Source organism: Anabrus simplex, chromosome 1 (genome assembly GCF_040414725.1).
Source record: "Anabrus simplex isolate iqAnaSimp1 chromosome 1, ASM4041472v1, whole genome shotgun sequence".
Taxonomy (NCBI): domain Eukaryota; kingdom Metazoa; phylum Arthropoda; class Insecta; order Orthoptera; family Tettigoniidae; genus Anabrus; species Anabrus simplex.
This window is the reverse complement of record NC_090265.1, coordinates 1,080,537,177-1,080,562,566: the sequence shown is the minus strand read 5'-3', so window position 1 is coordinate 1,080,562,566 and position 25,390 is coordinate 1,080,537,177. Positions and strand designations below refer to the sequence as shown.

Genomic DNA, 25,390 nt, shown 5'->3' with positions numbered 1-25,390 from the left:
AGAGAAGGATAGTCTCGCAGAGCGAATAATAGATGGTAAATAATTTTTTTCTTAAAACAATTTATTAATTTTTCACCCTGCGGTATGATTATTGACTCAAATTTTGCATAGAAATGAAATGTCGAAAATAATCTCCTTAAAAAAAAAGTGGCATAAATATCATTGGTTTCAAAGTCTTTCATATGTGGGAATTTCCACCTAAAGTCTTTTTAAACCTATGCACACTTTTATAATTGTAAATGGATATGAGAAATTATCAAAGTTTTCAGTTCTCAGTTCGTCAATCTCGATATATATAGCACACTTGAAAGCCTACAGTCTTTCTACGAGAAATGAAACTGAAATTAAATTTATCACTTTTGAGAAATTATGAAAATTGTTCACACGCGACACTGAAGTTTCACTGTTCAAAATAAATGAAAAGTTTAGTCAGTTTGTTACTCACTTATGACAAGAACTGTTGCTACCAAATGTCGAAAGATGGACGTCTGGAATGTTCCATGTAGAATCAGGATTGGCGATGTTGACGTTCCCAATGAGGTGATGACAGCTGGAGCTGGATCACGTTGAGTTGTAGCTTGTTCGGGTGATTTTCGCACACAAAAATTTACTTAGTGTGAGTAGTTTATCACCGACACTGTTGAACACTATTTATGGCGTATGAAGAATCACAGTCCTTTCTGTACAAAATGCTATTTACAGTCGTTATTGAAACGTTCATAATCACACAGTTCACATAAAAAAAAAAAAGAAAGTAAGTCGATAAGCACAGTCTTTGAACACAGTCTGAAGTTGCTAGGGATTATTTTCTGCTAATCCTGTTACTATAATGTTATATTAACACAGAAAAGTTCTCACTTTTTCACTCAAATTACTACTGTGAGTCTTATGTTGATGTGACGTGAATATGAGTTCTGGTAATTCTAAGTATTAGGCTTAGTAGAAGTTCAATGTTACTTGAAGTTACCTAAGTCCACACGTAATGAAATAGTTAATATTTGTACTCCAATAAGTTCACTCGCGTTACAGTCTTAAATGTCTTTAGGATTATATTGTAATTGCGACGCGGTATACTAACTGCAGTGCGACGTCCTTTAATAATTCTATCGGTGATAGAATTTCGCGTTCCGGAGATACGACGGAAAGTACTTCTACCGTGACTGCGCGAACATACTGTACGCGGGCCGGTCTCTTCGCTATCTCACTCACACAGCTGTTTGCTTGTCCTTGTACTCGTTTGCGGGCTGTCTGGCCTTGACATATATAGATACCAGCGCAGGGAGGGGTGGCGGCTCTCTCGGCCATGTGACCGTGATTACGTAATTTCGTTGAGACTTTAAATTATTATTACTCAACAACCGTTTGATGAATTAATTTGAAATTTACAGGGATTAACTTTTATGATGTTTGCTATAATTCAGCGTTTGTCCCGTTGAAATTGGTTAAGGCGTTAAAAAGCTGTTAAAAGAAAATTTCTTTCGAGAAATATCTCTAGGGGAGGTGAGCTTCAAGCGACAGGTGATGTCACTTGACTCCGCCTAGCGCACTCGTAGGGTCTGGCACATACTGGAACATTCTTTACATGGATATTCGTACGTCGGTCGGATCTTTAATGCTGGAAATAACATTTCTTTCAATTAATCATGGACCAGGACCTAGGCCTTCCTGGTACACTACTGTATACAGGGTTTCCAGCCAGAAAGTCAAACAAATTTCCCTGATATTTCCCTGACCAAAATATTGTATTTTCCTGACAAAAATTTGGCATTTGCACAATTTTTAACAGCCTCCTCCTCCTCCCCCATTAGCTGTCCAACACACACCTGTACACAACATTTATTATTCAAATACGAATTACAACATTTTGAACTAAACATTTATCATTCAAATACCAATTACAACATTTTGAACTAAACATTTATCATTCAAATACGAATTACAACATTTTGAACAGTAAAGTACTGTACATACAATTTGTAATGATCTGCCAGATGATACTAATAAATGTTAATCCATTTATTTTTATATATGAATAATGAAAGTATTACTATTAAATTAATAATGAACATACAATGTTGGTACTAATGTAAAAAAAAAAAAAAATATATGCAGGACAACAACAAAATTACACACAATTTTTTCTGGTTTCAAGTGGCATTTATCTTTAATTCTGGCTTCACATTCTTGTGACTGCATTCTTTTAACTTTTTTACATCTTCCAACTTCCTTATTTCATCACTTATTCTTTGTTTCTCAGCTTCTGTCCTCTTCATTGACCTTCAGGTGTGCCTTCCCCAAGTAATTCTGGTATTTCTTATGAGTAGCCTACATCTCACCAATAATGACATTCTTTAATTAATTGGTATGCATCTGACACCTCCATAGTACAAAATGGAATCATACACTTGTCTTTGTGCAATAATTGCCTCCTCAAGCATGTTTTTACCAACAATGACTTATTAATAGAAAAGCCACTCTCCACTGCAGCATTTCCATGAGACAGTATAAGACAAAGTTTTATTACTTGCCAAAGTTCACTATACTAATTGCTTTCTGCTAAAATGTTAGCAAAGAAAATGTCTAAACCCATACTATCATCAGATATTTAGATATATTCTTTGAATTTAGTTTCCAAAGCTTCCTTTGATTTACAACATAGAGAAGTTGTGCTTTAGCCCTATTGGCTACATTTTCAGCTATTCTGTTAGATTCATGAAACACTTCCAAGACATATTTCATTCGGGTCTGACCAAGAGTTGGTTGCTGATATATTATATGTGGGTTCAAACTCACAAGACTTTTCACTAATCTATAATTTAAAGGACTCTTATCCAACAGTTTTTTCACAACTACCACTAATATTTTCTAACATTTGTGTTTAAAACCAAGAATTTCTCTCTCTGACAATTGTAGTTCTTTAAGTACCTTTTTCGTACTAAATCTAACATCAACTTTATCTACCTCAATTAAGTTTGTTGAGTCCTGTAGATGAAGCAAAATCACACTACTAATATCAATGGCATTTGCCATTTTACTACGCTTGACAAAGCAATTCATCAAACTTCTTGATAGTTCGTTCAGATAGGAGTACAAAAATGGAGCAAGCGGTTTGTTACTTTGAAATCGCCTGAAAAAAGGCTCACATTCCAAAGAAATGGTTTTGAAAAATGCTAGTTTGCATTTCATTAAAGGGTCTTGGATTTTTTCTTTAATATTTTTACAGGACTTACTTTCTAGAAACTTAGCATTTGTAACATACGCCTTGATATGGTGAAATACTTCAAAGGCTCATTCCAGACACTGAACATTTTCAAGCTATTGTACTGTACAATACCTCAGTATGAACACTGTACTACCAGTCTCTGCAGTGAACTGGGCCCGGCGAGCTGGTGTCTTTGAATAAATAATACATGTTACGCAGGAATGAGTTAAGCTACCAATTTACAGTCATTAAACCTGTTTTAACAGCTCCATTGATGACATGCAAACCACACACTCTCAGCTTCAATAACCTTTGCCCATCAGGATTTTCTGTCTCCATTTCCACGTCAAACTTCCTGAGAAAACTGAAGTTCACATTAGGCCCATCCATTGAGACATGGAACAAGTTTTTCCTTTGAAGAGGTTGCAAGTCCATGATTAAATTTCTGCAGCAGATCTTGGGCAGTAGCACAACCCAGAAAAACACTGTTCCAATATCTAGAAACCACTTTATGAGTGTTGATATAAAAAAATCTGACAATGAGGTCCATTTGTTCTTGTTGTATTACCTTATAGAATGTCTCATCAAAAAAAAACTACATAGTCTTCACAAGTTTTCAAACTGTTTGTTAATAACTAATTGAAATGAGGTGCAATACCATGATTAATCGCGTAGTGAATTTCAATGCAACTGCACTATCTGGGAATATAAGTTTAAATGTATCATGTATATCTGCACGTGAACTCCTCTTGTATTTACTAGCAACAACTTTTAATGCCCATAAAATTTCTGCTTTGGCTACTTCATATTTATTAAAATAACAAGTAGCACAGTGTACCAACTTTCCACTTTCTATCCCTGCCTCAGTCTTTACTGTTGCTGTTGAACTAACACACGGTTTGACAGCGGCACTATCAAGAGATCCATGTCAAATGTCTACACTTCTTGTTTCTGTTGAACTAGTAGCTACACTTCTTAATTCTGTTGAACTAGCACTAGGTTTGACAAAATATGATGACAATGATGGCCGAGTGTGTTCTGGTCCAGTTCTATGTGAATGAATTGCCTGGTGCTCCACATTGCTGAGTTTAAACTTCTTTCTGCACATATTACAGTAGGCTTCAAATTTATTGTCGAGTACATCACTGAGCCAATCTACAAACTCTGGGTTAAGGGTTGAATCCAGTCACTGATAGTTGAAAGTTGTTTCTGTTGCCATGTTACAAATACACTTAACTCAGCAATATAAAGATACCTTGTTGAAGTAAAAATATACTTGTACAGCTTGGTAGGGCCAGAGCCGCCACACACTGTTCGGCATTTCAACAAACTCATCTTGTTTTAATGCTGCCATAGCCCAAAACATGTACGGTACAATTTTAATTTTTTGAAATGAAATTCAACTTACCTCATTGATCACTTTTCCTCACTTCAAAGGATTCACAAGTTGCAGTTTGTCATCAGTATGAATTACCTGACATATAACAAATTTGAGTCAAATATCCCTGACTTTGCTTGACACATGCCAATTTTTAAAAGCCTTCCCTGACTTTCCCTGACAATTTGGTAATTTCCTGACAATCCCTGACTTTCCTCAGGTCACTGGGAACCCTGGTATAAGAAAGCAATAAATGAAAAGAACACACACACACACACACACTACAGTAATTAAAGTATAGTACTGTACTTAGAGTACTTGTATACAGGCAGAGTACTGGTGCTTTACATTGGTTTTTAAAAAACATAAATTTTTCTTTGCTCATTTGATTTTTCCACACAGTTATATACTAGTTAATTATAATATACATGTGTGCAGCAATGATGCATTCCATAAATACAAGGAGTGTCAGCATCTACTGTTGCCTCGCTTAACGCACTGTTGGTGGAAACTCTTTTATCTGCAGTACTGTCAAAATGGTAATGTTCAAAGAGTCAACTTATTGAATTTGATGGGATTAGATGTTGTCAATTTTATCTCTGTGACTCTCATATTCTCACTACTGAATAACATATAAATGAGTAAGTAAATTCATATGTTTTGTTCATGGGGACCAGACCAGACAAATGTGACATATTAATAAAATGTATAAGCAAAAAAGTATAATCGAGATAAATATTAATGGACAAAGTTTGGTGCCTAAAACATTCAATGTATAACTGCAAAAAGTGTAGAAGTGAATAATGTATAAACGAGGTTCAATTGTACTTGAAAAAATATCAGTAATAATATCTGTGACAGGTGTGTCATCAAGAAAGAACAGCAGAATTGCATTTTTGTCATCAAGAAGGGACAGCAGGATTTCATTTTTGTTTGTAATATTTTGTATTCTGAGAAATGAAGAAATAAGAACTCTGGACTCTGCTGGAATATTTTCTTATGTAATTTAAATATGTTTGTAATAATTTGTTTAAAATAAGGAAATGGCAAGATATATGGAACTGTAAATGAACATTGGAAGATGCGAGAATTGTTTTGAAGTGATTTTTTCTTGTATGTAAATTTTACATAATTGATCATTTAAATTAATGTCAGCAAGCATTAAAAAAGACACTTGGGACGTTTTAACTTGAAGAATTTCTTGAAGAATTATTTGAAAATTATTTTTGTAATTCTGTATGTCAAAATTGTAATCTGATGGAAAAATGTAAAGGTGCTTTAGTTGTGAAACATCCTATACCGCACATGTGGTTACCGATGTTGAAACAGGTGATGTAATTCCTCTCGCATTAGTAGGCCAGGAAATGACCATATATGGTCATGCAATTGTACTGGCGAACAGGAATCTAGCGGAACAGTGTCCCATTGATGGATTGTGATTTGTCAATTTCCGACCTTAGGCCGCTTCGCATGTGGGATGTGATTAGGCCCCGTCTATTCCATCTGACCATCCTCGAGTGCGGTTGTGCTCGAGGAGTTCCCCTTGGGAACTCCCGCTTTCCCTGGTAAGTGCTATTTTCATTTATTTTCAATGTTTTCTGATTTTGTTTGATTTAATTTAATTCCTTTTGTATTTCAGTATTTTCTTGTTTAATGTAATGTTTAAAGTTTTAAATTCAATGTGTCTGAGTTTACCCTAGATTCCCGTCGTTTGTAATTTCAAGTCTCACCTGTTTTTTTAAAATCAATAATCCATTCATTTGTGTTTTTGGATTTGTAATTGTATCTGTTTGTCAAATGTGTTAAGTATCAGCTGTTCTGTCATTTCACTTTGTTTCTTGTAATTTTTCATTTGTTATTTTTAATATAGTTGTGCTAGAGGGTGATTCTTGTAAGTCTTTTCTCCCCCATAATGCCATACCTTTCCATGGACCTCATAGGGTTCTTGCACCTTCCACAATCTTTTCTTAGTTGTCATTTTTAGGCCTATAAGTTACCTGCGTATGATTTGATTTTGCTTATTGATAGCTACCATCTCGTTTCAAGCTTTGATATGAAATTACCGCAACTGAGTCATTTTACTATTTCCTTTTTCGTATTATTATTACTGTTTTCATATTTTATTATTATTACAGTCAAACCTCCCTTCTGCGGACACCATCGGTTCTGAGGAAAAATGTCCGTTACGAGAGGTGTCCGCTAAAATAAGTTTTCTAAAATAATTAAACATTTTAACGGCAAAGAACATCCACCTTAAATATAAGCATACATATCTTTATTTTTATTATTCTAAGTCATTTCTGTGTTAGTATTTCATAGAGAGTTATTATAAGTGATTTTACATCATTTACAATCATTACAGCTTCGTGAAGTAATCGTGAAACTTCGTCTGTGTAAATTTAGCATGTTTTCTTAACTGCGATATTCAGTTCTCTTCTTCACAATAGTGTTTACTTGAGTTTTCCCGCAGTTGAATATTTTGGCAAGCTTTCTCACTGAAAGTCCCTTTCACTTTCTATAATTACATTTCTTCTTGCGTCGAGATCTAAACACGATCGTCCCTTGTTACTCATGTTTAACAGACAACTCAACTGCTACGGTATTTCTGTCTCACTAATTAGCGCCTGTACTGTACTGTCTTTTCCTTCTCAAGTCGACTACCTGAGCTCGACCTTATCAGCAACAATCCGAGTTATGAATAGAATGTTGCAAGAAGGGACGAAAATCCCCAGGTAACTTGTAAGTCAACAGTCTCTGGCAGCATTTCTGGGCAATTAGAATTCTCGGAATAGGTCTATACACCACTAGGTAGAACTGCATTCTGATGTACACTCTCTCCCCTCGCACAAGAAATAGTACAAACATTCAAAAAGGATTTCCTTATGTCTGAAGAATGGTTTTAAAAGAAAGGATGAAAAGTGGTCCGGCGTAATAAATTGTCCTGCGATGTGTAAAGTGCCTGCTTAAGTCAAGTGGACGGGACAAATGGCGATGTCCGCTGTCTGGAGTTTGAGGTATCTGATTAAATGAGGCCAATTTAACACTTGTCTTATATAAAATAAAATCGGTTCCGAGGGAAATTGTGTGTGTACGCAAGTGTCCGCTGAATAAGGGTGTCCGTCAGGACAGGTTCGACTGTAATATGTGTAGGTGTAATTATCCTGATTGCGGTTACAATATTTCTCTCTCTACATGTAGCCAAAGGCCCGCCAATGCCACACTTTCTACTTATAAATGTCCCGTATGCACTAGTGATGAATGGGATGTTTAATAACTGATTTTCACAGGATTTAATTATGTCAGAATATGAAGAGATAACAACCTGACGGCCGCTCACTGGATGTTCTACCCATCAAATGCACCCTCTTGTGTTAGTAAGCCTCATTTTCAAATGCTCACTAGTAGGCTGGTTCTTGGTACAGTTGCTGTCAACATATCAACAATGGCTGGAGTGTTTAACAATGATGAATATACAGACATAATTTTAATCTATGGAGAATCTGGTCGGAATTCAGCTGAAACTCACAGACAGTATGCGCAGGAATTTCCAAATATCCACCTGCCTTCTACACATGTATTTTTCCAAATAGAGTTGCAATTAAGAGCTTATGGATTGTTCAAGGCACATAACATATCTAAGCAACTTTCAGGTACAGTGGAATGTGTGTATAAATTAATGAGTTATTAGACTTTACTTTCTGCCTCTTTGGCGAGTCTACAAATGTAATCAGTTATAGGATGTGTGCAGTAAAATGACTGCTATTTGTTTCAATCTGAAATACAGCACATTGTAGCGATCTTTTTTAAACCAGTGATTAGGCATCCCATTCATCATTAGTGGATGCGGGACACTTATAAGTAGAAAGTACAGGGCTGGAGGGCCACCTGGTTGATTATCTGCTCCTGGAAGCTATGTTCTCGCAGATTATTAGTTCAAAGTACACGGTCCCATGAGCATCCTAATTAAATCGCATTTTAAAAATTCTGCATTATCCATTCCTCCAGGAAACGATTTCCCACATCAACTGCCCAGAAATTTCAGTCTCATCAATGCTAAATCCTCGATTAAGCACTTTTCAAGAAACTTTATCTCACGAAAGGGTGGCTACAACATACCTATGGATCTTGGCGTTAACAACATATCACTGCAGTACTTAAAACAAGTAGGCCTACTGTATTGGGAAAGTGATCAGCGGTGAACTTCCATATGGGACAATCTTTGCATCACAATCAGCGTGAAAGCAAGATGGCTCAACTTGGAGACGGAATGAGTTTTGTCAAATGTTTGCACTTGTAAAACATCTACATTATGTCTAGGGTTACATGTTTTCATTTTCGACTTTTTTCGATTGTATTGCTGAACAGGCTTTTGGCACTTCTCTCAGGGCTGTATATAGTCACTGGTCTTTCAGACAGGAATCGAACTTGCTCTTTCCTAATATGAGTCTAGTATTTTAATATGGTCAGATACCTTATTCATGTCTTGAGAGTTTGCAATATGCTTGGAAGCTTTCTCACGTCTAATGACTTGAGATATTCTTACCACTGTGGCTGGTTCATATCTCTAGTGGAACGAAGTCTTCACAAAATGTACATTCTCGGAACTTTTACTCATTTTTGCATGTTGCATAAGATGAACCTTTCACAGTTGCTGCTGTTTTCAATAACGCACTCAGTCTTCTGGCACCATCAGACATTATATGCAATTGTGTTCTTGAGACCAGAGCAGATGTTGCACCTCATATATATACAGCCATGGGAGGTCTTAGGATTGCCTATTGCTGTTTTGGTCCAAATATACCGTATATAAGATGTGTTTAGGTTAAAATGTCCTTATAAGAGTTGTGGTTGTTTTATATGCACAGAGTAACATTTAAAATGTTTGTATCATTTCCCACTTGTACTGGCTTGTGCAGCGAGTGTCTCAAGGCACTTTCCAGATGAGCTCAAGGTCACGGATAAACCAAAATTCTGGAGTTTTGATAAAAAAAAATTTCCAATTTGCTTGCAATTAGTGAGAGGCAGAATTGAATACAATACATTAGAGATATTTTGAGAATCGATACTTACATTCAAAACCATATTCTCAAGTTCAATAAAACCTTTAAAAGTCAATGTAGGTCTAATTTATGTGGTACCAAGACTTCCAGAAACTTACTACAAACAGTATACTGGTGACAAAATTGCAATGTAAGATTTTAAAAAAAAGGGAATTTCGCCATCATATTGGGAACTTCTGTATCAGGCGTGCTTTATTTTATTAGATTGGAGAATTAAAAACTACTTGTCATCAATTGTTGTTTGGCTTGGTGTTATTTATTAGATTCTTTTTATGAGCTTGGCTGATCACAGTTTCTGACCTGAAAGAAGTTTTCATGGGAAACTGGCAGAAGTTTCTCTGGTAAATCTGAATGTAAAGAATAGAGATTTTTAACTCATGTAATTTATGTAGGTAAGAGTTTCTGAAGCCGGTCCTTCAAGTCTAGCTAGTCTCCCTCTCATCCAGAGGCCCCCAGTTTGATTCCCGATTAGGTCAATCATTTTTATCTGGATATGAGGACTAATGTTAGGTCCACTCAGCCTACCAGATTACAATTAATTGAGGAACTATCTAACGGGTAGACAGCGACCCCGGTCTAGAGAGCCAGGAATAACGGCTGAGAGGATTCGTTATACTGACCATGCATCACCTCGTAATCTGCAGGCCTTCGAGATGAGCAGCAGTCGCTTGGACGGCCAAGGCCAATTAGAGCTGTGGTTTGGTTTAGGAGTATTTGTAAGATTATAATTGTACATATTTTCCCGTATTGTAATTTTTTTCTGTGGTCCTTTCAAAATCTGAGAATCGAGGTTCCACTACAAACGGCATCCATCACTTCAACAAGAATATGGCATTAATCTGAAGCCACAGTTAATATACCAATAATCTCTTTTTACAATAATATCTTTATAACCAACTTATATGATGAAGTTTTGCAGCAATTACGAGTATATGACTATAGAAGCAAATACATAAACAAATGCACTTTATGTTCATAAAACTGAAATGTCCATGAAACTCGTCTCAGTTTGTTGAACCTCACATACAGAACAGAGAACACAATGATATGCACATACCATCTTCAACATGGAAGAAGTCAAAGGATGCTCTGATAGGTTTTTCAGGCACAATCACTGTGTAATTGCAATACAAGCCATTTTCATAGGTATGAGGGAATCCTGGTGAAGTTATAATTCCACTTGTAACATTCTCAATAATTCCACCACAATGTACATTCCACTGAATCTGTAAATAAATAAATAAATAAATAAATAAATAAATAAATAAATAAATAAATAAATAAATAAATAAATAAATAAATAAATAAATAAATAAATAAATAAATAAATAAATTCTAGCTGATGCACCCGTACAGAATTCTAGATCAAGCAGTGTATCATTGTGAGTAAGATTGCATTAAATTGCATAGCTTTTAACATTACACAGAAACGCGACAAGGAAGTCACCATACGTCTTTTCTCATGTGAAGACTGGGTTAGGGAATTTTCAGTGTAATGGCAGGCCCTCTTGACTACTAGCAGTCACAATCAAGTTGGAGAGTTTTCAATATGATGGTAGGTGCACTTGCCTACTGCCAGTCACAGTTGAGTTGGGCAGTTTTCATTATAATGGCAGGCGCTCACTTTCCACCTGCCTTTTTACATCCTCAGAAAGACTATCTTTGTGGTTTTCCCAACCAAAATCAACATAGGTCATTACAATTACATCAGTAGGAATGCACAGAATAAGTTATTTTATTTTTTCTTATCTTCCCATTATTCCGTAAATAATGGCTAAGCAGTGCAAGTGTAGGAACTGTGGGTGTGGCCAGGCATTAAGGAGTATGAGGGAGGAATTACAGAGTTTGAGGGAGATAATTAGGATTCTCTCAGAGGACAGGAAGGAAAGTAGGCCTCCCTCAAATAATGTACAGGATACTTTAGGTGTAATGGAGGGATGGGAAGGAAATGGGGGAATTGTAGAAGACAGGTGGTCTAATGTTTTAAGGGGAAGGAGCTTGCAGACTAAGGGCTCTGTTCAGGATCAGAATTCAGGACAGGTGTCATTGAGAAATCGGTACGAGTCACTGCAGGTAGAACAACCGAGGGAAGATGAGGAACAGGGAACTGTTACTGAGATGTGTAGAAGTAGGAAGAAGGGAAAAGGTAGGAAAGGGAAATGTAGTGTAGTGGAAAGGAAAAGACAGGTGGAACAGGGTCATGGGAGGGAGAAAAGGGAGTAGGAAGTAGCTTCTGCAGCAGTGAGGGAAGATAGGGCTGACCAGGATGGGAAGGGTTCAAATGAGGTGGGTAGGGTTGAGGCTCTGGTCATGGGGGATTCCATCGTTAGACATGTGGGGAAAGTGTGTGGAGGAAAGGAAACCAGGGTAGAGTGTTATCCAGGAATCAGGTTGAGCAGATGTTGAGGAAAGTAGAAGAGAAGGAAGAGGGAAAGGAGAAGGTGGTAGTGTTTCACGTTGGTACTAACAACGTAAGGCAAGCAGGTATAAGTACCAACATAGTTGGGGATGTGTGGGATCTGGTAAATGCAGCACGGATGAAGTTTAAGGAAGCGGAGATTGTTATCAATGGAATACAGTGTAGGAGGAATACTGACTAGAAGGTGATTGGGAATTTAAATGAAATTATGGAGTGGGTATGTGGGAAACTGGGAGTGAGATTTCTAGATCCTAATGGGTGGGTAGGAGACAGGGATCTGCGCTCAGATGGCCTTCACTTAAACTGCAGTGATACATGTAAGTTAGGAAACTGGTTTAGAAGGGTTATAGGCAGGTACATTCAGGGAAACGGGGTGGCCTAGGGAGCGGTGTTAAGCAAACAGGGAAATCAAGTAGAGATGCAATAAAAATGTTAGTGCTCAACTGTAGAAGCATTGTAAACAAACGAATCGAATTAAGTAATTTAATAGATATATACTTACCAGATATTGTAATAAGAGTTGAATTATGGCTGAGATATGATATAATGGATGCAGAAATATTCTCACAGAACTGGAGTGTGTATCGTAGAGATAGGATAGGAATGGTAGGAGGGGGAGTATTCATTCTGGTGAAAGAAGAATTTGTAAGCTACGAAAAAGTGAAGGATGAAAAACATGAAATTCTGGGTGTTAGGCTCATCTCTAAAGATAATAGGCAACTTGATGTCTTTGGAGTGTACAGACCGGGAAAGGGTAGCGCTGACGCTGATTCAGAATTATTTGATAAGATAATCAACTATGTGGGAAACGATAAGGAAAGGAACGTGATTGTAGCGGGTGATCTCAATTTACCAAATGTCAATTGGGAAGGTAATGCAAACGACAGAAAGCATGAACAACAAATGGCAAATAAGTTAATATGGGAAGGGCACCTGATTCAGAAAGTGATGGAACCAACTAGAGGGAAGAATATTTTGGATATGGTGCTGATAAAACCAGATGAGCTCTATAGAGAAACCGAAATAATAGATGGTATTAATGATCACGAAGCTGTTTTTGTCATAGTTAAAAATAAATGTGAAAGAAAGGAAGGTATTAAAATTAGGACTATTAGGCAGTACCATATGGCTGATAAAACAAGCATGAGGGAGTTTTTAAAAAGTAACTATGATCACTGGAAAATGGTAAATAAAAATGGGTTTAGAGCAATTGTTGAGGAATGTGAAAATACGTTTGTACCTTTAAAGGTGGTAAGGAATGGTAAAGATCCACTATGTTATAACAGAGAAGTAAAGAGACTAAGGAGGAGGTGCAGACTGTGAAAGAAATAGGGTTAGAAGTGGTTATGGAAGTAAGGAGAAATTGAAGGAACTTACTAAGAAATTGAACCTAGCAAAAAGTCAGCTAAGGATAACATGATGGCAAGCATAATTGGTGGTCATACAAATTTTAGTGAAAAATGGAAGAGTATGTATAGGTACTTTAAGGCAGAAACAGGTTCAAAGAAGGACATTCCAGGAATCATTAATGAACAAGGGGAGTGTGTATGTGAGGATCTTCAAAATGCAGAAGTATTCAGTCAGCAGTATGTAAAGATTGTTGGTTACAAGGATAATGTCCAGATAGAGGAGGGGATTAATGCTAAAGAAGTATTAAAATTTACCTATGATAACAATTACATTTACAGTAAGATACAAAAGTTGAAAACTAGAAAAGCAGCCGGAATTGATAGAATTTCTGGGGATATACTAAAGGCAATGGGTTGGGGTATAGTACCATATCTGAAGTACTTGTTTGATTATTGTTCGGTTGAAGGAGCTATACCAAATGATCGGAGAGTTGCTATAGTAGCCCCTGTGTATAAAGGAAAGGGTGATAGAAATAAAGCTGAAAATTACAGGCCAGTAAGTTTGACATGCATTGCATGTAAGCTTTGGGAAAGCATTCTTTCTGATTATATTAGACATGTTTGCAAAATTAATAACTGGTTTGACAGAAGGCAGTTTGGATTTAGGTAAAGTTATTCCAATGAAGCTCAGCTTGTAGGATTTCAGCAAGATATAGCAGATATCCTGGATTCAGGCAGCCAAATGGACTGTATTGCGATTGACCTATCTAAGGCATTTGATAGGGTAGATCATGGAAAATTACTGGCAAAAATGAGTGCTATTGGACTAGAAAAAAAGAGTGACTGAATGGGTGGCTATATTTCTAGAAAATAGAACTCAGAGAATTAGAGTAGGCAAAGCTTTATCTGACCGTGAAATAATTAAGAGGGGAATTCCTCAAGGCATTATTATTGGACCTTTATGTTTTCTTATATATATCAATGATATGTGTAAAGAAGTGGAATCAGAGATAAGGCCGTTTGCAGATGATGTTATTCTGTACAGAGTAATAAATAAGTTACAAGACTGTGAGCAGCTGCAGGGTGACCTCGATAGTGTTGTGAGATGGACGGTGGGCAATTGTATGATGATAAACGGGGTTAAAAGTCAGGTTGTGAGTTTCACAAATAGGAAAAGTCCTTTCAGTTTTAATTACTCTGTTGATGGGGTGAAAGTTCCTTTTGGGGATCATTGTAAGTACATAGGTGTTAATATAAGAAAAGACCCTCATTGGGGTAATTATATAAATATGATTGTTAATAATGGGTACAGATCTCTGCACATGGTTATGAGGGTATTTAGGGGTTGTAGTAAGGATGTAAAGGAGAGGGCATATAAATCTCCTGTAAGACCCCAACTAGAGTATGGTTCCAGTGTACGGAACCCTCACCAGGATTACCTGATTCAAGAACTGGAAAAAATCCAAAGAAAAGCAGCTCGATTTGTTCTGGGTGATTTCAGACAAAAGAGTAGCGTTAAAAAATGTTGCAAAGTTTGGGCTGGGAAGACTTGGGAAAAAGGAGACGAGCTGCTTGATTAAGTGGTATGTTCTGAGCTGTCAGTGGAGAGATGGCGTAGGAAGACATCAGTAGACGAATAAGTCTAGGTGGTGTCTTTAAAAGTAGGAAAAATCACAATATGAAGATAAAGTTGGAATTCAAGAGGACGAATTGGGGCAAATATTCATTTATAAGAAGGGGAGTTAGGGATTGGAATAACTTACCACGGGAAATGTTCAATAATTTTCCAATTTCTTTGCGATCATTTAAGAAAAGGCTAGGAAAACAACAGATAGGGAATCTGCCACCTGGGCGACTGCCCTAAATGCAGATCAGTAGCGATTGATTGATTGTTGTGATTAAAAGCAATGCTATCATATGAAATACTCGATGAAATGAAAAATTGCACATTTTCTTTCTTTTTTAATGAACAGTACTATACTAAGACAAAGAATGCTACAAGTGTTTATTAATTTCCACCTATTCAATACAAAGTGAGTTCTTGTGAATTATATCTTATCATATTAATTACAGGGACATGTTTCGCTCATTATATGGGCATCATCAGCCTTAATCTCATACCTGTAGGTCTTAATCAAAGTTTTGAAGAAAAAATGTACATATCATAATTCTTATTCACAAGAACTCACATTGTATTAAATAGGTGGAAATTAATAAACACTTGTAACATCTTTGTCTTAACGTACATTTCAATACGGACCAAAATGAGAATTGTAACAGTACTACACTGCCGATCTAAAAGTAAAAATTTCCAGAGCTTGAATGACCAGGCCGTAGACAGCTGTGAACACTCCTCTGCTGTTATTCCAAAGTGTGCACACTGCTCATTCCAATCAGTGCCTCGGAGTAGGGATTGAACAGCTCGAATAATATGATGAACCAGAGCAATGGTTATCTAACTTCCCAACTACTTCCCGTCAGTGTTCAGGCTGGCTAGATTGAAACAAGACCAACAAGTCTGTTCCGTGTTCTGCAAACACTTGGCAGTATTTTTAACCCAGATTCAAGAACTTTCTTAAAGTGCCAAGCATTTCATGTGATTGTGTGTAGAATTTGTCATTAGGTTTTGTCTCAACTGGTTCACATGTTTTCAAGCCGATTATGGCACGACCGACAAGTCTATTTTGTGTTCTACAAACACACAACAGTCTTTTTAACCCAGATCCAAGAACTTTGTTGAAGTGCCAAGTGTTTCACGTCACTGTGTACATTTCATGTCACTGTGTATATTTCAACTAGTTCATATATTTTCTAGTAGATTGAAACAAGACCAACAAGTCTGTTCCATACACAGAACAGTATTTTTAACCTCAGATCCAAGATCTTTCTTAAAGTGCCATATCATTGTGTACATAATTTGTCATTATGTTTTATACACACAATGGATATTGCCTAAATACATATCTACAAGAACTGATGATGACTCCAAGGGAGTTGAAACCAGTCTTCAATTAATAAATTTCAAATATTTTACATTGTGTTGAATGGTGGAACATCCCTCAAACCCTATTATAATAGTTATACGTCAACACGAAAATGAAAATCATAACCTATGATGTAATGTACAGTATCTTGCGAAGAGTAACACTGAACTAGCTAGGTCTAATAGCAGCACTTGGAAAGTAACATGAGATCAATGTCAATAATCCAATGTTCATTTCATTCCACGCAAACAGTGGAGGACAGGTCTCACAACCAGTGGCCGGTGATCATTCAATGGTATCAGTGCCAGAATCTGACCATGGGGGGGGGGGAAACAGGCAGCATGCAACTCATAAGGATAGATGGCATATGTACAGTATGTCCTAAGAAGTTGTAGACAGCAGGCCTGACTCCAATTTCCACATCTAATCCTAAATACAAACTATCCTCTTCCCCTCCTCATTCTACCTAATAACTAAAACAGGCATAGCTCGTAAACGGTCGACTGTAGGGCTTATGTTCACGGGACTTATTGTTTTGTTTTGGGGTGTACTACCAACCCCTGATTACTTCCATTGCATTTAATAGTTTGCAAGCTCTTTGAGGTGAACATTTCAGCTGACTCATCCCTTCTATATGTTATGTCTTCATAACCACAACATAAATACCGGTATTCCACGCAGTACCATTCCAAGCAGTCCTACTACCAAATTTACTCAGAAATGGACTTAAATGGATTATGATATTACTACTTAAATTTGTGAAATAATTTAAAATATTGCCAATCTTTGTTGGTGCCAGAATCATCAATAATATGACAGAGGTCTTTCTTACCTTGAACCCATCAGCTGTAATATCACCATTACTCCTGAACAGGACTTTAATTTGGGTACTTGTAGAGTTGAAAAATGGAGGAGTATTTGCTCCACAGAACTTTCCAAGTGACACATAATTACCTTCTCGATAATCAAGTACCTAAAAGACATAATGTTAATGTTAATGTTGATAAGCACATAGAACACATAATTCAGAGGTGGTGATGAATTAGCACTGTAGAGGAAATATGTGAGATTACACTATAAGAGTTGTTCAATGGAAACATGGACTGGTGTCTAGAAATGAACAAGGTACATATTGGACAACACTTTAAAACAAATAATGTTAGGTTCTTCAGTCTGCCAAAACTAATTGTGAATAAATAAATTTATAAACTATCTGAAAAAGGAAAACATATGGTAACAGAATTATACATGAAAAAAGAAATGAATTAAAAGAGAATGACATTTCGTTCTTGAATGAACATCAGATTTTATCAAATTACACTCAAATATATTCAGAAATGTATAAACATGTATGTTTATTTCTATTTAAATCCTTTAAAACTTGATATTTGTAATATTATCATTTAGACTTTCACGGCCCGTGTAACTATTCATGAGGTATATTTTTGGGCTTATGCTGTGTAATTAGTTATAAAAACACACTCAACGCATTTCGAAAGGAACCTTGCCTTTCTTCATCAGGAGACACAGAGAAAATGAAACGACGCATAACAGGTTGCTAGGAGAAAGCAACAAGGAACTTGAAATGATGCCCTAAGATGTAAACGGGGCGCCATTTTAGCCCCAGATAGAGACAATGAATGGCAACAGTAAAGCATTACTCTCTAATGGTTCTGATAATAGGTAGCCATGATTCACTAAGGTTGTAGCCTGTATCGCGGTTGAAATTATCTGGGTGTTTACGTATTTCAACCGCCTCCCTGATAATTTTTGGGCGATATTGCTTTATACGGGCAAGAACATCCACTTCTTGGAACAAAATATCATGACCAGGTGTTAAGGCATGATCAGCAACAGCTGATTTATCAGGTTGGTTGAGTCTGATACATCTGGTATGTTCTTTGATGCGAGTATATACCGTTCTTGAAGTCTGCCCAATATAAACCTTGCCACAAGTACAGGGAACTCTGTAGATACCAGGTTGTTGCAATTTAGACAAACTATCCTTAGTTGGTTGCAGGAGTTGCCTAATCTTAATTGATGTTCCAAAAACAGTTCGTACATGGTACCTACGTAAGATTTTAGCAATATGATCCATCGTGTTATGTATGTAAGGTAGGTAAGCAGTTCTTTTTTCTTAACAGACGTCCAATTATGTGTCGATTTAAGAGCCAATTTAAGGATGATTTGTGAAGTGTCAGCTCTACAAGAGGAAATTAACACCTTGAGAACCACCTTTGAGAGCAACGGTTACAGCAGAGCTTTGATCTCAACGGCTCTTAAATCGACACATAATCGGACGTCTGTTAAGCAAAAAGATGTAAAAGGAACTGCTTACCTACCTTACATACATAACACGACGGATCGTATTGCTAAAATCTTACGTAGGTACCATGTACGAACTGCTTTTGAAACATCAATTAAGATTAGGCAACTCCTACGACCAACTAAGGATAGTTTGCCTAAATTGCAACAACCTGGTATCTACAGAGTTCCCTGTACTTGTGGCAAGGTTTATATTGGGCAGACTTCAAGAACAGTATGTACTCGCATCAAAGAACATACCAGATGTATCAGACTCAACCAACCTAATAAATCAGCTGTTGCTGATCATGCCTTAACACCTGGTCATGATGTTTTGTTCCAAGAAGTGGATGTTCTTGCCTGTATAAAGAAATATCGCCCAAGAATTATCAGGGAGGAGGTTGAAATACGCAAACACCCAGATAATTTCAACCGCGATACAGGCTACAACCTTAGTGAATCATGGCTAGCTATTATCAGAACCATTAGAGAGTAATGCTTTACTGTTGCCATTCATTGTCTTTATCTGGGGCTAAAATGGTGCCCCATTTACATCTTAGGGCACCATTTCAAGTTCCTTGTTGCTTTCTTCTAGCAACCTGTTATGCGTTGTTTCATTTTCTCTGTGTCTCCTGATGAAGAAAGGCAAAGTTCCTTTTGAAACGCGCTGAGTGTGTTTTTATAATTAATTACACGGCATAAGCCCAAAAATATACCTCATGAATTGATATTTATAACTCACCTTAATGTAGTCCTCACTACTCTACACTCTAGCATAGAATGCGAGCTGTTGCAATACAATTACTCTATTGTTAGCATGATTCTAGCTGGCTAGTCAGTCCGTTGACCTTCCACTACGCCATGCCATCTACCCTGGCTAGTTCAATGACATGCTGTAGATTACATTTAAGCGTTTTATTTTTAGTGATCCCCTAATCACCTTCTTCTTCTTCTTATTCTTCCCATCATCACATTAAAATTGTTTTGTAAACTATTAAACTATGCAGGGATTTTTAATGAGCACTTAATGAGCTGCCTATTTATTTTATTTCATGAAATACTTCCTCTCATGCAGACAAAGTATACTTTTACATTTATTTTTAGAAGAAAAATAGATTTTTTTTTTTGCTATGGGCTTTACGTCGCACCGACACAGATAGGTCTTATGGCGACGATGGGATAGGAAAGGCCTAGGAGTTGGAAGGAAGCGGCCATGGCCTTAATTAAGGTACAGCCCCAGCATTTGCCTGGTGTGAAAATGGGAAACCACGGAAAACCATTTTCAGGGCTGCCGATAGTGGGATTCGAACCTACTATCTCCCGGATGCAAGCTCACAGCCGTGCGCCTCTACGCGCACGGCCAACTCGCCCGGTGAAAAATAGATATACTGTACTTGAGAAATGTTGAAGGTAACCTGTAATTTTCTGCTTTTGTCCACACATGTACCAATAATTTTATAACGATGATGATGATGATGATGATGATGATGATGATACTAATAATAATAATAATAATAATAATAATAATAATAATAATAATAATAATAATTGGAAACTGTGCTGGAAGATGATGACGATGATGTTAAAAGTTAATATGAGTGAGTTATTGTGCACATTTACCAGAGATTCGGTATAAGGTAACATCATCAACAGAATATTAGTGAGTGTGTGTTTCATGCTGCTTTGCACAATTTCAGCACATTCAGCATAACCTTATATAATTAGGTGAAATCTCATGGAAGTTCTCACAGTCAGCAGTCCTAATTATACATACATACATACATACATACATACATACATACATACATACATACATACATACATACATACATACATACATACATACATACATACATACATACATACTGTCACCTTCAAATTTGGCCTACAATAAGTATTTATTGTGTCTGCGAGTGCAAGATTATTATTCCATTAGCATGGGCAGTATTCTTCAGCCCTGTGTTACAGAGACGGTCTCACTTGTATGGAACCGGTTTTGTTGGCGAGGGGAGCGAAGTATTGATTTTTTTAAATTGAGCTGTCAGCTGTCCCCATGTGACCTACTGAGGGAGCCAAGGTCGCCTCGATATGAATCGCACATGTCAAGTCTCAGACGGAAGTAGTTTCGAGAATTGAAATGTTAGACGTCGGCCAATTACGGACAATTATAGTGACACACCCCTTGTGCTGAATATGCTTAAATACCCCAGTTTCCAGAAGAAACGCTCTCTTGTGCTGTGTAATTCGACGTGTTCTTTTTTGCTGTGAACTCTTTTGCTGTGTACTTCTAGGCTATCTTTTGCTGTATACTCCGATGTTCTTACATTCATGACGCAGACACTTCTTGGATTAATTATTCGGCAGTACAATCAGTCACCCTTCATTAATATTTGGATCAAAGAGACTGGCAGATTTTCATAAACAAGTTATGTATTTTTCATCTTTAAATTCATCGTGTGTGTGTGTACGGAACGCCTCCTAAAATTGTTTGTCAGTTTCAGCTTCTACTGTACGAGAAGAAGGAAGAGAATCGCCACATGTTGGATCGAGTGTTTCAAGATGTTGCTACACTACGAAGAGGAAGCCTACCACAACTCTACTTTGGACATCATGGCTACAATGGTGTGCTAAAATGTAGGCAATCTCTGACATGGGGAGATAGCGACCGAGGGCAAATAACTTACCACATGTTCCAGATCATCGGCAGAGATCCAGTTTCATCATTCATTTAAGTACTCTTTTCTAATGTTTATCTGTTCATCTTTGTAGAAATAATGCTTACTTATTCATTAGTGGTAATATTTCTTCTAGTCTTGTAGTAGTTTCGAATATTTTCATCCTTCTTTCACATGGGATATGGTAGTATTGTCATTTGTGTGTGAGTGATTATTGGTCTCTATTAGAATAGCTAGAACGTGTGTGTGTGTCTTCTACGATTATTCTAGCTGTCCCATTTAATAGTCTAGTGTGATCTAAAAATCAATGTCCTCACCGATAATTAATAATTCAATTTTGAAAATATTTTTTTCGGAAGTCGTCTGGGACAGATTTACGGCATGTTATGCGGGATTCTATATAAGATTTTCTTCCTGTTTGATTTAAGGCGTGTTAGTGTCATCTGGCATATTGTTGAATCCTAGTTACCGTGAATTTGAGATCTAGCACATCTAATAATAATAATAATAATAATAATAATAATAATAATAATAATAATAATAATAATAATAATAGTAATAATAATAAATTTTCATCTCGGGTTAAATAAATGAATAAGGGTCATGAGTTTAAATATTGCTTGATCTTGTGTGTAAGATGTTAATGTGTGCTCAATAAGGATGAATATGAGTCTGGAATATGGCAGAATCTTGACGGATCATTTATTGTATTTTATTGACTTGTGAATGGATCACTTACTGTGTGTTATTGACTTGCGAATCAATTTACTGAGTCTTATTTGGAGACTACGTGTTGTTGGACGTAATTTCTTCAAGTGGAGCACATGTTATTTAATAGACGTGGAATTGAGTAATAATAATGTCGTGACTCATGAACCATGAAAGCGAATGCTAATATTTGACCTGTACTATGTGCGTTTCTGTAGACGACAATTTTTTCAGACATCAACCGCCGATGTTATCATGACCAACGTTGTAAATTTCATATTCTTTAACTAAGTGATCATCCAGACTTCATCACATTTCTGAGGGACATAAATGAATTTTCTTTACTCGATACAGTCATCGAGAAATTTCAAATATCTAGAATAAAAATCAAATATAATATTCAAAGGCTAGAATTCGTTGTAAATAATGTAAATAATTCTCGTGTACCTTAGTGTGAATGCTGTGAGTGTAATTGATAATTATTTCAGTGAATTGTGATATTTTCTTTGACTATGGTATTGACCCGGCCACGTGTTCGTTACGTTGAGTCCTGGTTATCAGCATCGTTGTTTGAGTTGATCTAACTTTTTGAGAGTTAAACCTTTAGCGAATTTTATTTTGAATTTAGGTAGAGAAAGGTTCAGAGTACCATACAATAATGAATAAGAAAGAATTATTTCAGTGGACGAGGTTCACCACTTCTTTTTGTGAAGCCTACGACGTTAAAAATTTCCTTAGAAATGTCAGATACTAAAGATTGGCATCACGTTTGTCTGATGAAATATTAGAGAAAGTTTCAGAGTAATAATTATTGTACAAGCACGATTTTGTGAAAAGTCCAATGGAGACATTTTTGAGTAATACTTTGATGAGATTTTGGTTTCATTATTTTTTCAATTTAATTGAGGTAACGTTTAGTTCAGTACATTAAAGAAGGAAAATGTATTTTGAGACACTAAATGTAGACATAAATAAATCTAATATCTCGACGTCCAAGATAAATATGAATCAGACAGTTTTTCACTTTCCTTCAACTTGTAAATAATAATGACATTATTGAGAGGAGGTCCTCCCATGAAAAATTGATTTTTGTTGTTGTTTCGTTGAGCCAGAAGTAGGCTAATATCCATCTGTATATTTACAGAATTAATGTCGTCAAGGATATTGGAGAGATTATGTGCAGTGTTAAATGAACTGGCGGTGAAGAGAAATAATTAGCCATCAAGATTTATTTTATTTAATTTGTTATTGTTGAGTGCTAGTTTTTAATAAATGTTAAAAACCTGTTGTTTGATATTTTTATATTATTGTCGCTAGTCCTTGTCTCTTTCCCTGCCTTCAAAAATAAGCAAAGCCAGACAACGAACGGTCCACTTCGGGACTCTCGTTCTCTGGCTGAGCAAGCCTGATAAGAAGGGGGCCATACATACATACATACATACATACATACATACATACATACATACATACATACATACATACATACATACATACATACATACAATAATCAGCCAATAATCAGAAAAAAATATAAATGGGAAAGAGGTAAAATCAAAAACTTCATGCAGCAAGATCCATGGCCAGAATGTTGCTTGCTTGACAGGGAACTCGGATATACCTGCTGATTTTAATTTTTGTTTCTCAGTTGCCTGCCTGGAGAGGTTTATTTCTTTTTCAGCAACAGTTTCTGGATGAGTCTGCCCTCTGATCTGATTCTTCAACTATGTTCATCCAATACCAATGTGTCATCCATGAGTTGCACTATACAGAACATAACTTACCTCTAAGCAAGAATGACCTAAAGCCTAATAGCTTCTAGCTGCGCATCTAACCGCTTCGCCCACCGAATGGGTTAATAACTTAACAAGAGAATAAAGTTTTCGATTTTATCTCTTTCCCATTTATATATTTTTCTGTTACAGGAGTATAAAATATTGGAATTTGGTGGGGAGGATAGTGATCATAGTGAGGTAAGTTCTGCCGAAGAATGCAACAAATAATATTGCTGTAGGAGAAATTTCAGGAGATAGGATACTAAACAGACTTCTCTGATGACACATTAGAACTGTCACCTAATTTATTATCCTCAATCTTGAGTTCTTGCTTCATGACAGGAGTGTGTAGCACGAAGCATGGAAGTCGCACAGCATTTATTATCATATGAATGTGTTCCATAATACAAGCACAATTCATGATTTCCTTCTAATCTACAGGGACTAGGGTTCAATTAGATTATTTTTCTTACAATTTTTCTGGTAAAATGTTACAGGATGATGATTTACAGGCCATGATGAACAAAATGTTGGAATTTGGTGGGGAGGATAGTGATCTTAGTGAGGTAAGTACTGCCGAAGGGGAATTCATGAGTGACAGGAATTTACCTGGAAAAAGTACTGCAGGCTCGAATGTACAGGGTTCAGACCCAGCTGATGCGAATGACAGCACTTGCAAAAAAGAAAACAAATGTTTGATTCCAGTTCGAGTAATGATAATGACAGTGATAATAGTGACGATAATACAGATAATATTCCGATCAGTACAACTTCTTCATCAACCAGGAATGAAAGTGAGAATTTTTTTAGGGAAAACAAAACTGAGCAAAATATTTGAACTCTTTCTTTGGATGACAAGATATGCCAGAACATAGCTGAACAGACAAATGTTTACACTCAGCAGAAAATTCTACATAGCAAGAAGATATGAAGAAGTTGAGACCAAGACTGGTTCCTGACAAATAAGGATAAAATATGATGATGATGATGCTTGTTGTTTTAAGGGGCCTAACATCGAAGGTCATCGGCCCCAAGGATAAAATAAAGCTTCTTATGGGCATATTGCTGCTGCAGGGGATTGTAGAGAAACCCAAATTAGGACACTATTTTTCTCGCAATCGCTTGCTGGCTATGCATATTTTCTATGAACTGATGACAGAAAAGAAGTTATTCCTCCTCCTCAACTTTTTACATTTCTCTCACAAGTCATATAATGGACAAATTCCACCCAAAATTTACAAAATAAAGCCAGTATTTGACCACCTGGTAATGAAATTTTTGGAAGCTCATACTCCTGAGAGCCTCTTGTTATGGAAAGGGCAGCTAGGGTGGAAAGTTTAAAAACAAAAAAGAAGATAGCATTTCAGAGTGGAATCATACAAATTATGTGAAGCCGGGACAGGGTTTGTATGTTTACATGATGTGGTATACAGGAAATAAACTCGGAGCTTCTCACTGAGGTTCTTAGCTGCCTCTGTTGATCAGTGGTAGAGTGTCGGCCTATAGATCCCAAGATAGTGGGTTCAAACCCGGCAGAGG

General features: G+C 36.6%; 1 protein-coding gene across 1 annotated transcript in view; it reads right to left on the bottom strand.

Annotated features, from left to right (window-relative positions):
- Window positions 1–25,390, bottom strand: part of Cubn (Cubilin) — an 882,604-nt gene that overhangs the window by 209,823 nt on the left and 647,391 nt on the right. Inside the window, exons 53-54 of the mRNA XM_068225286.1 lie at window positions 17,225–17,365; window positions 10,698–10,866 (exon numbers count right to left, since the gene is read on the bottom strand). Of these exons, the coding sequence (XP_068081387.1) occupies window positions 10,698–10,866; window positions 17,225–17,365 (310 nt within the window). The remainder of the gene's footprint in view (window positions 1–10,697; window positions 10,867–17,224; window positions 17,366–25,390) is intronic.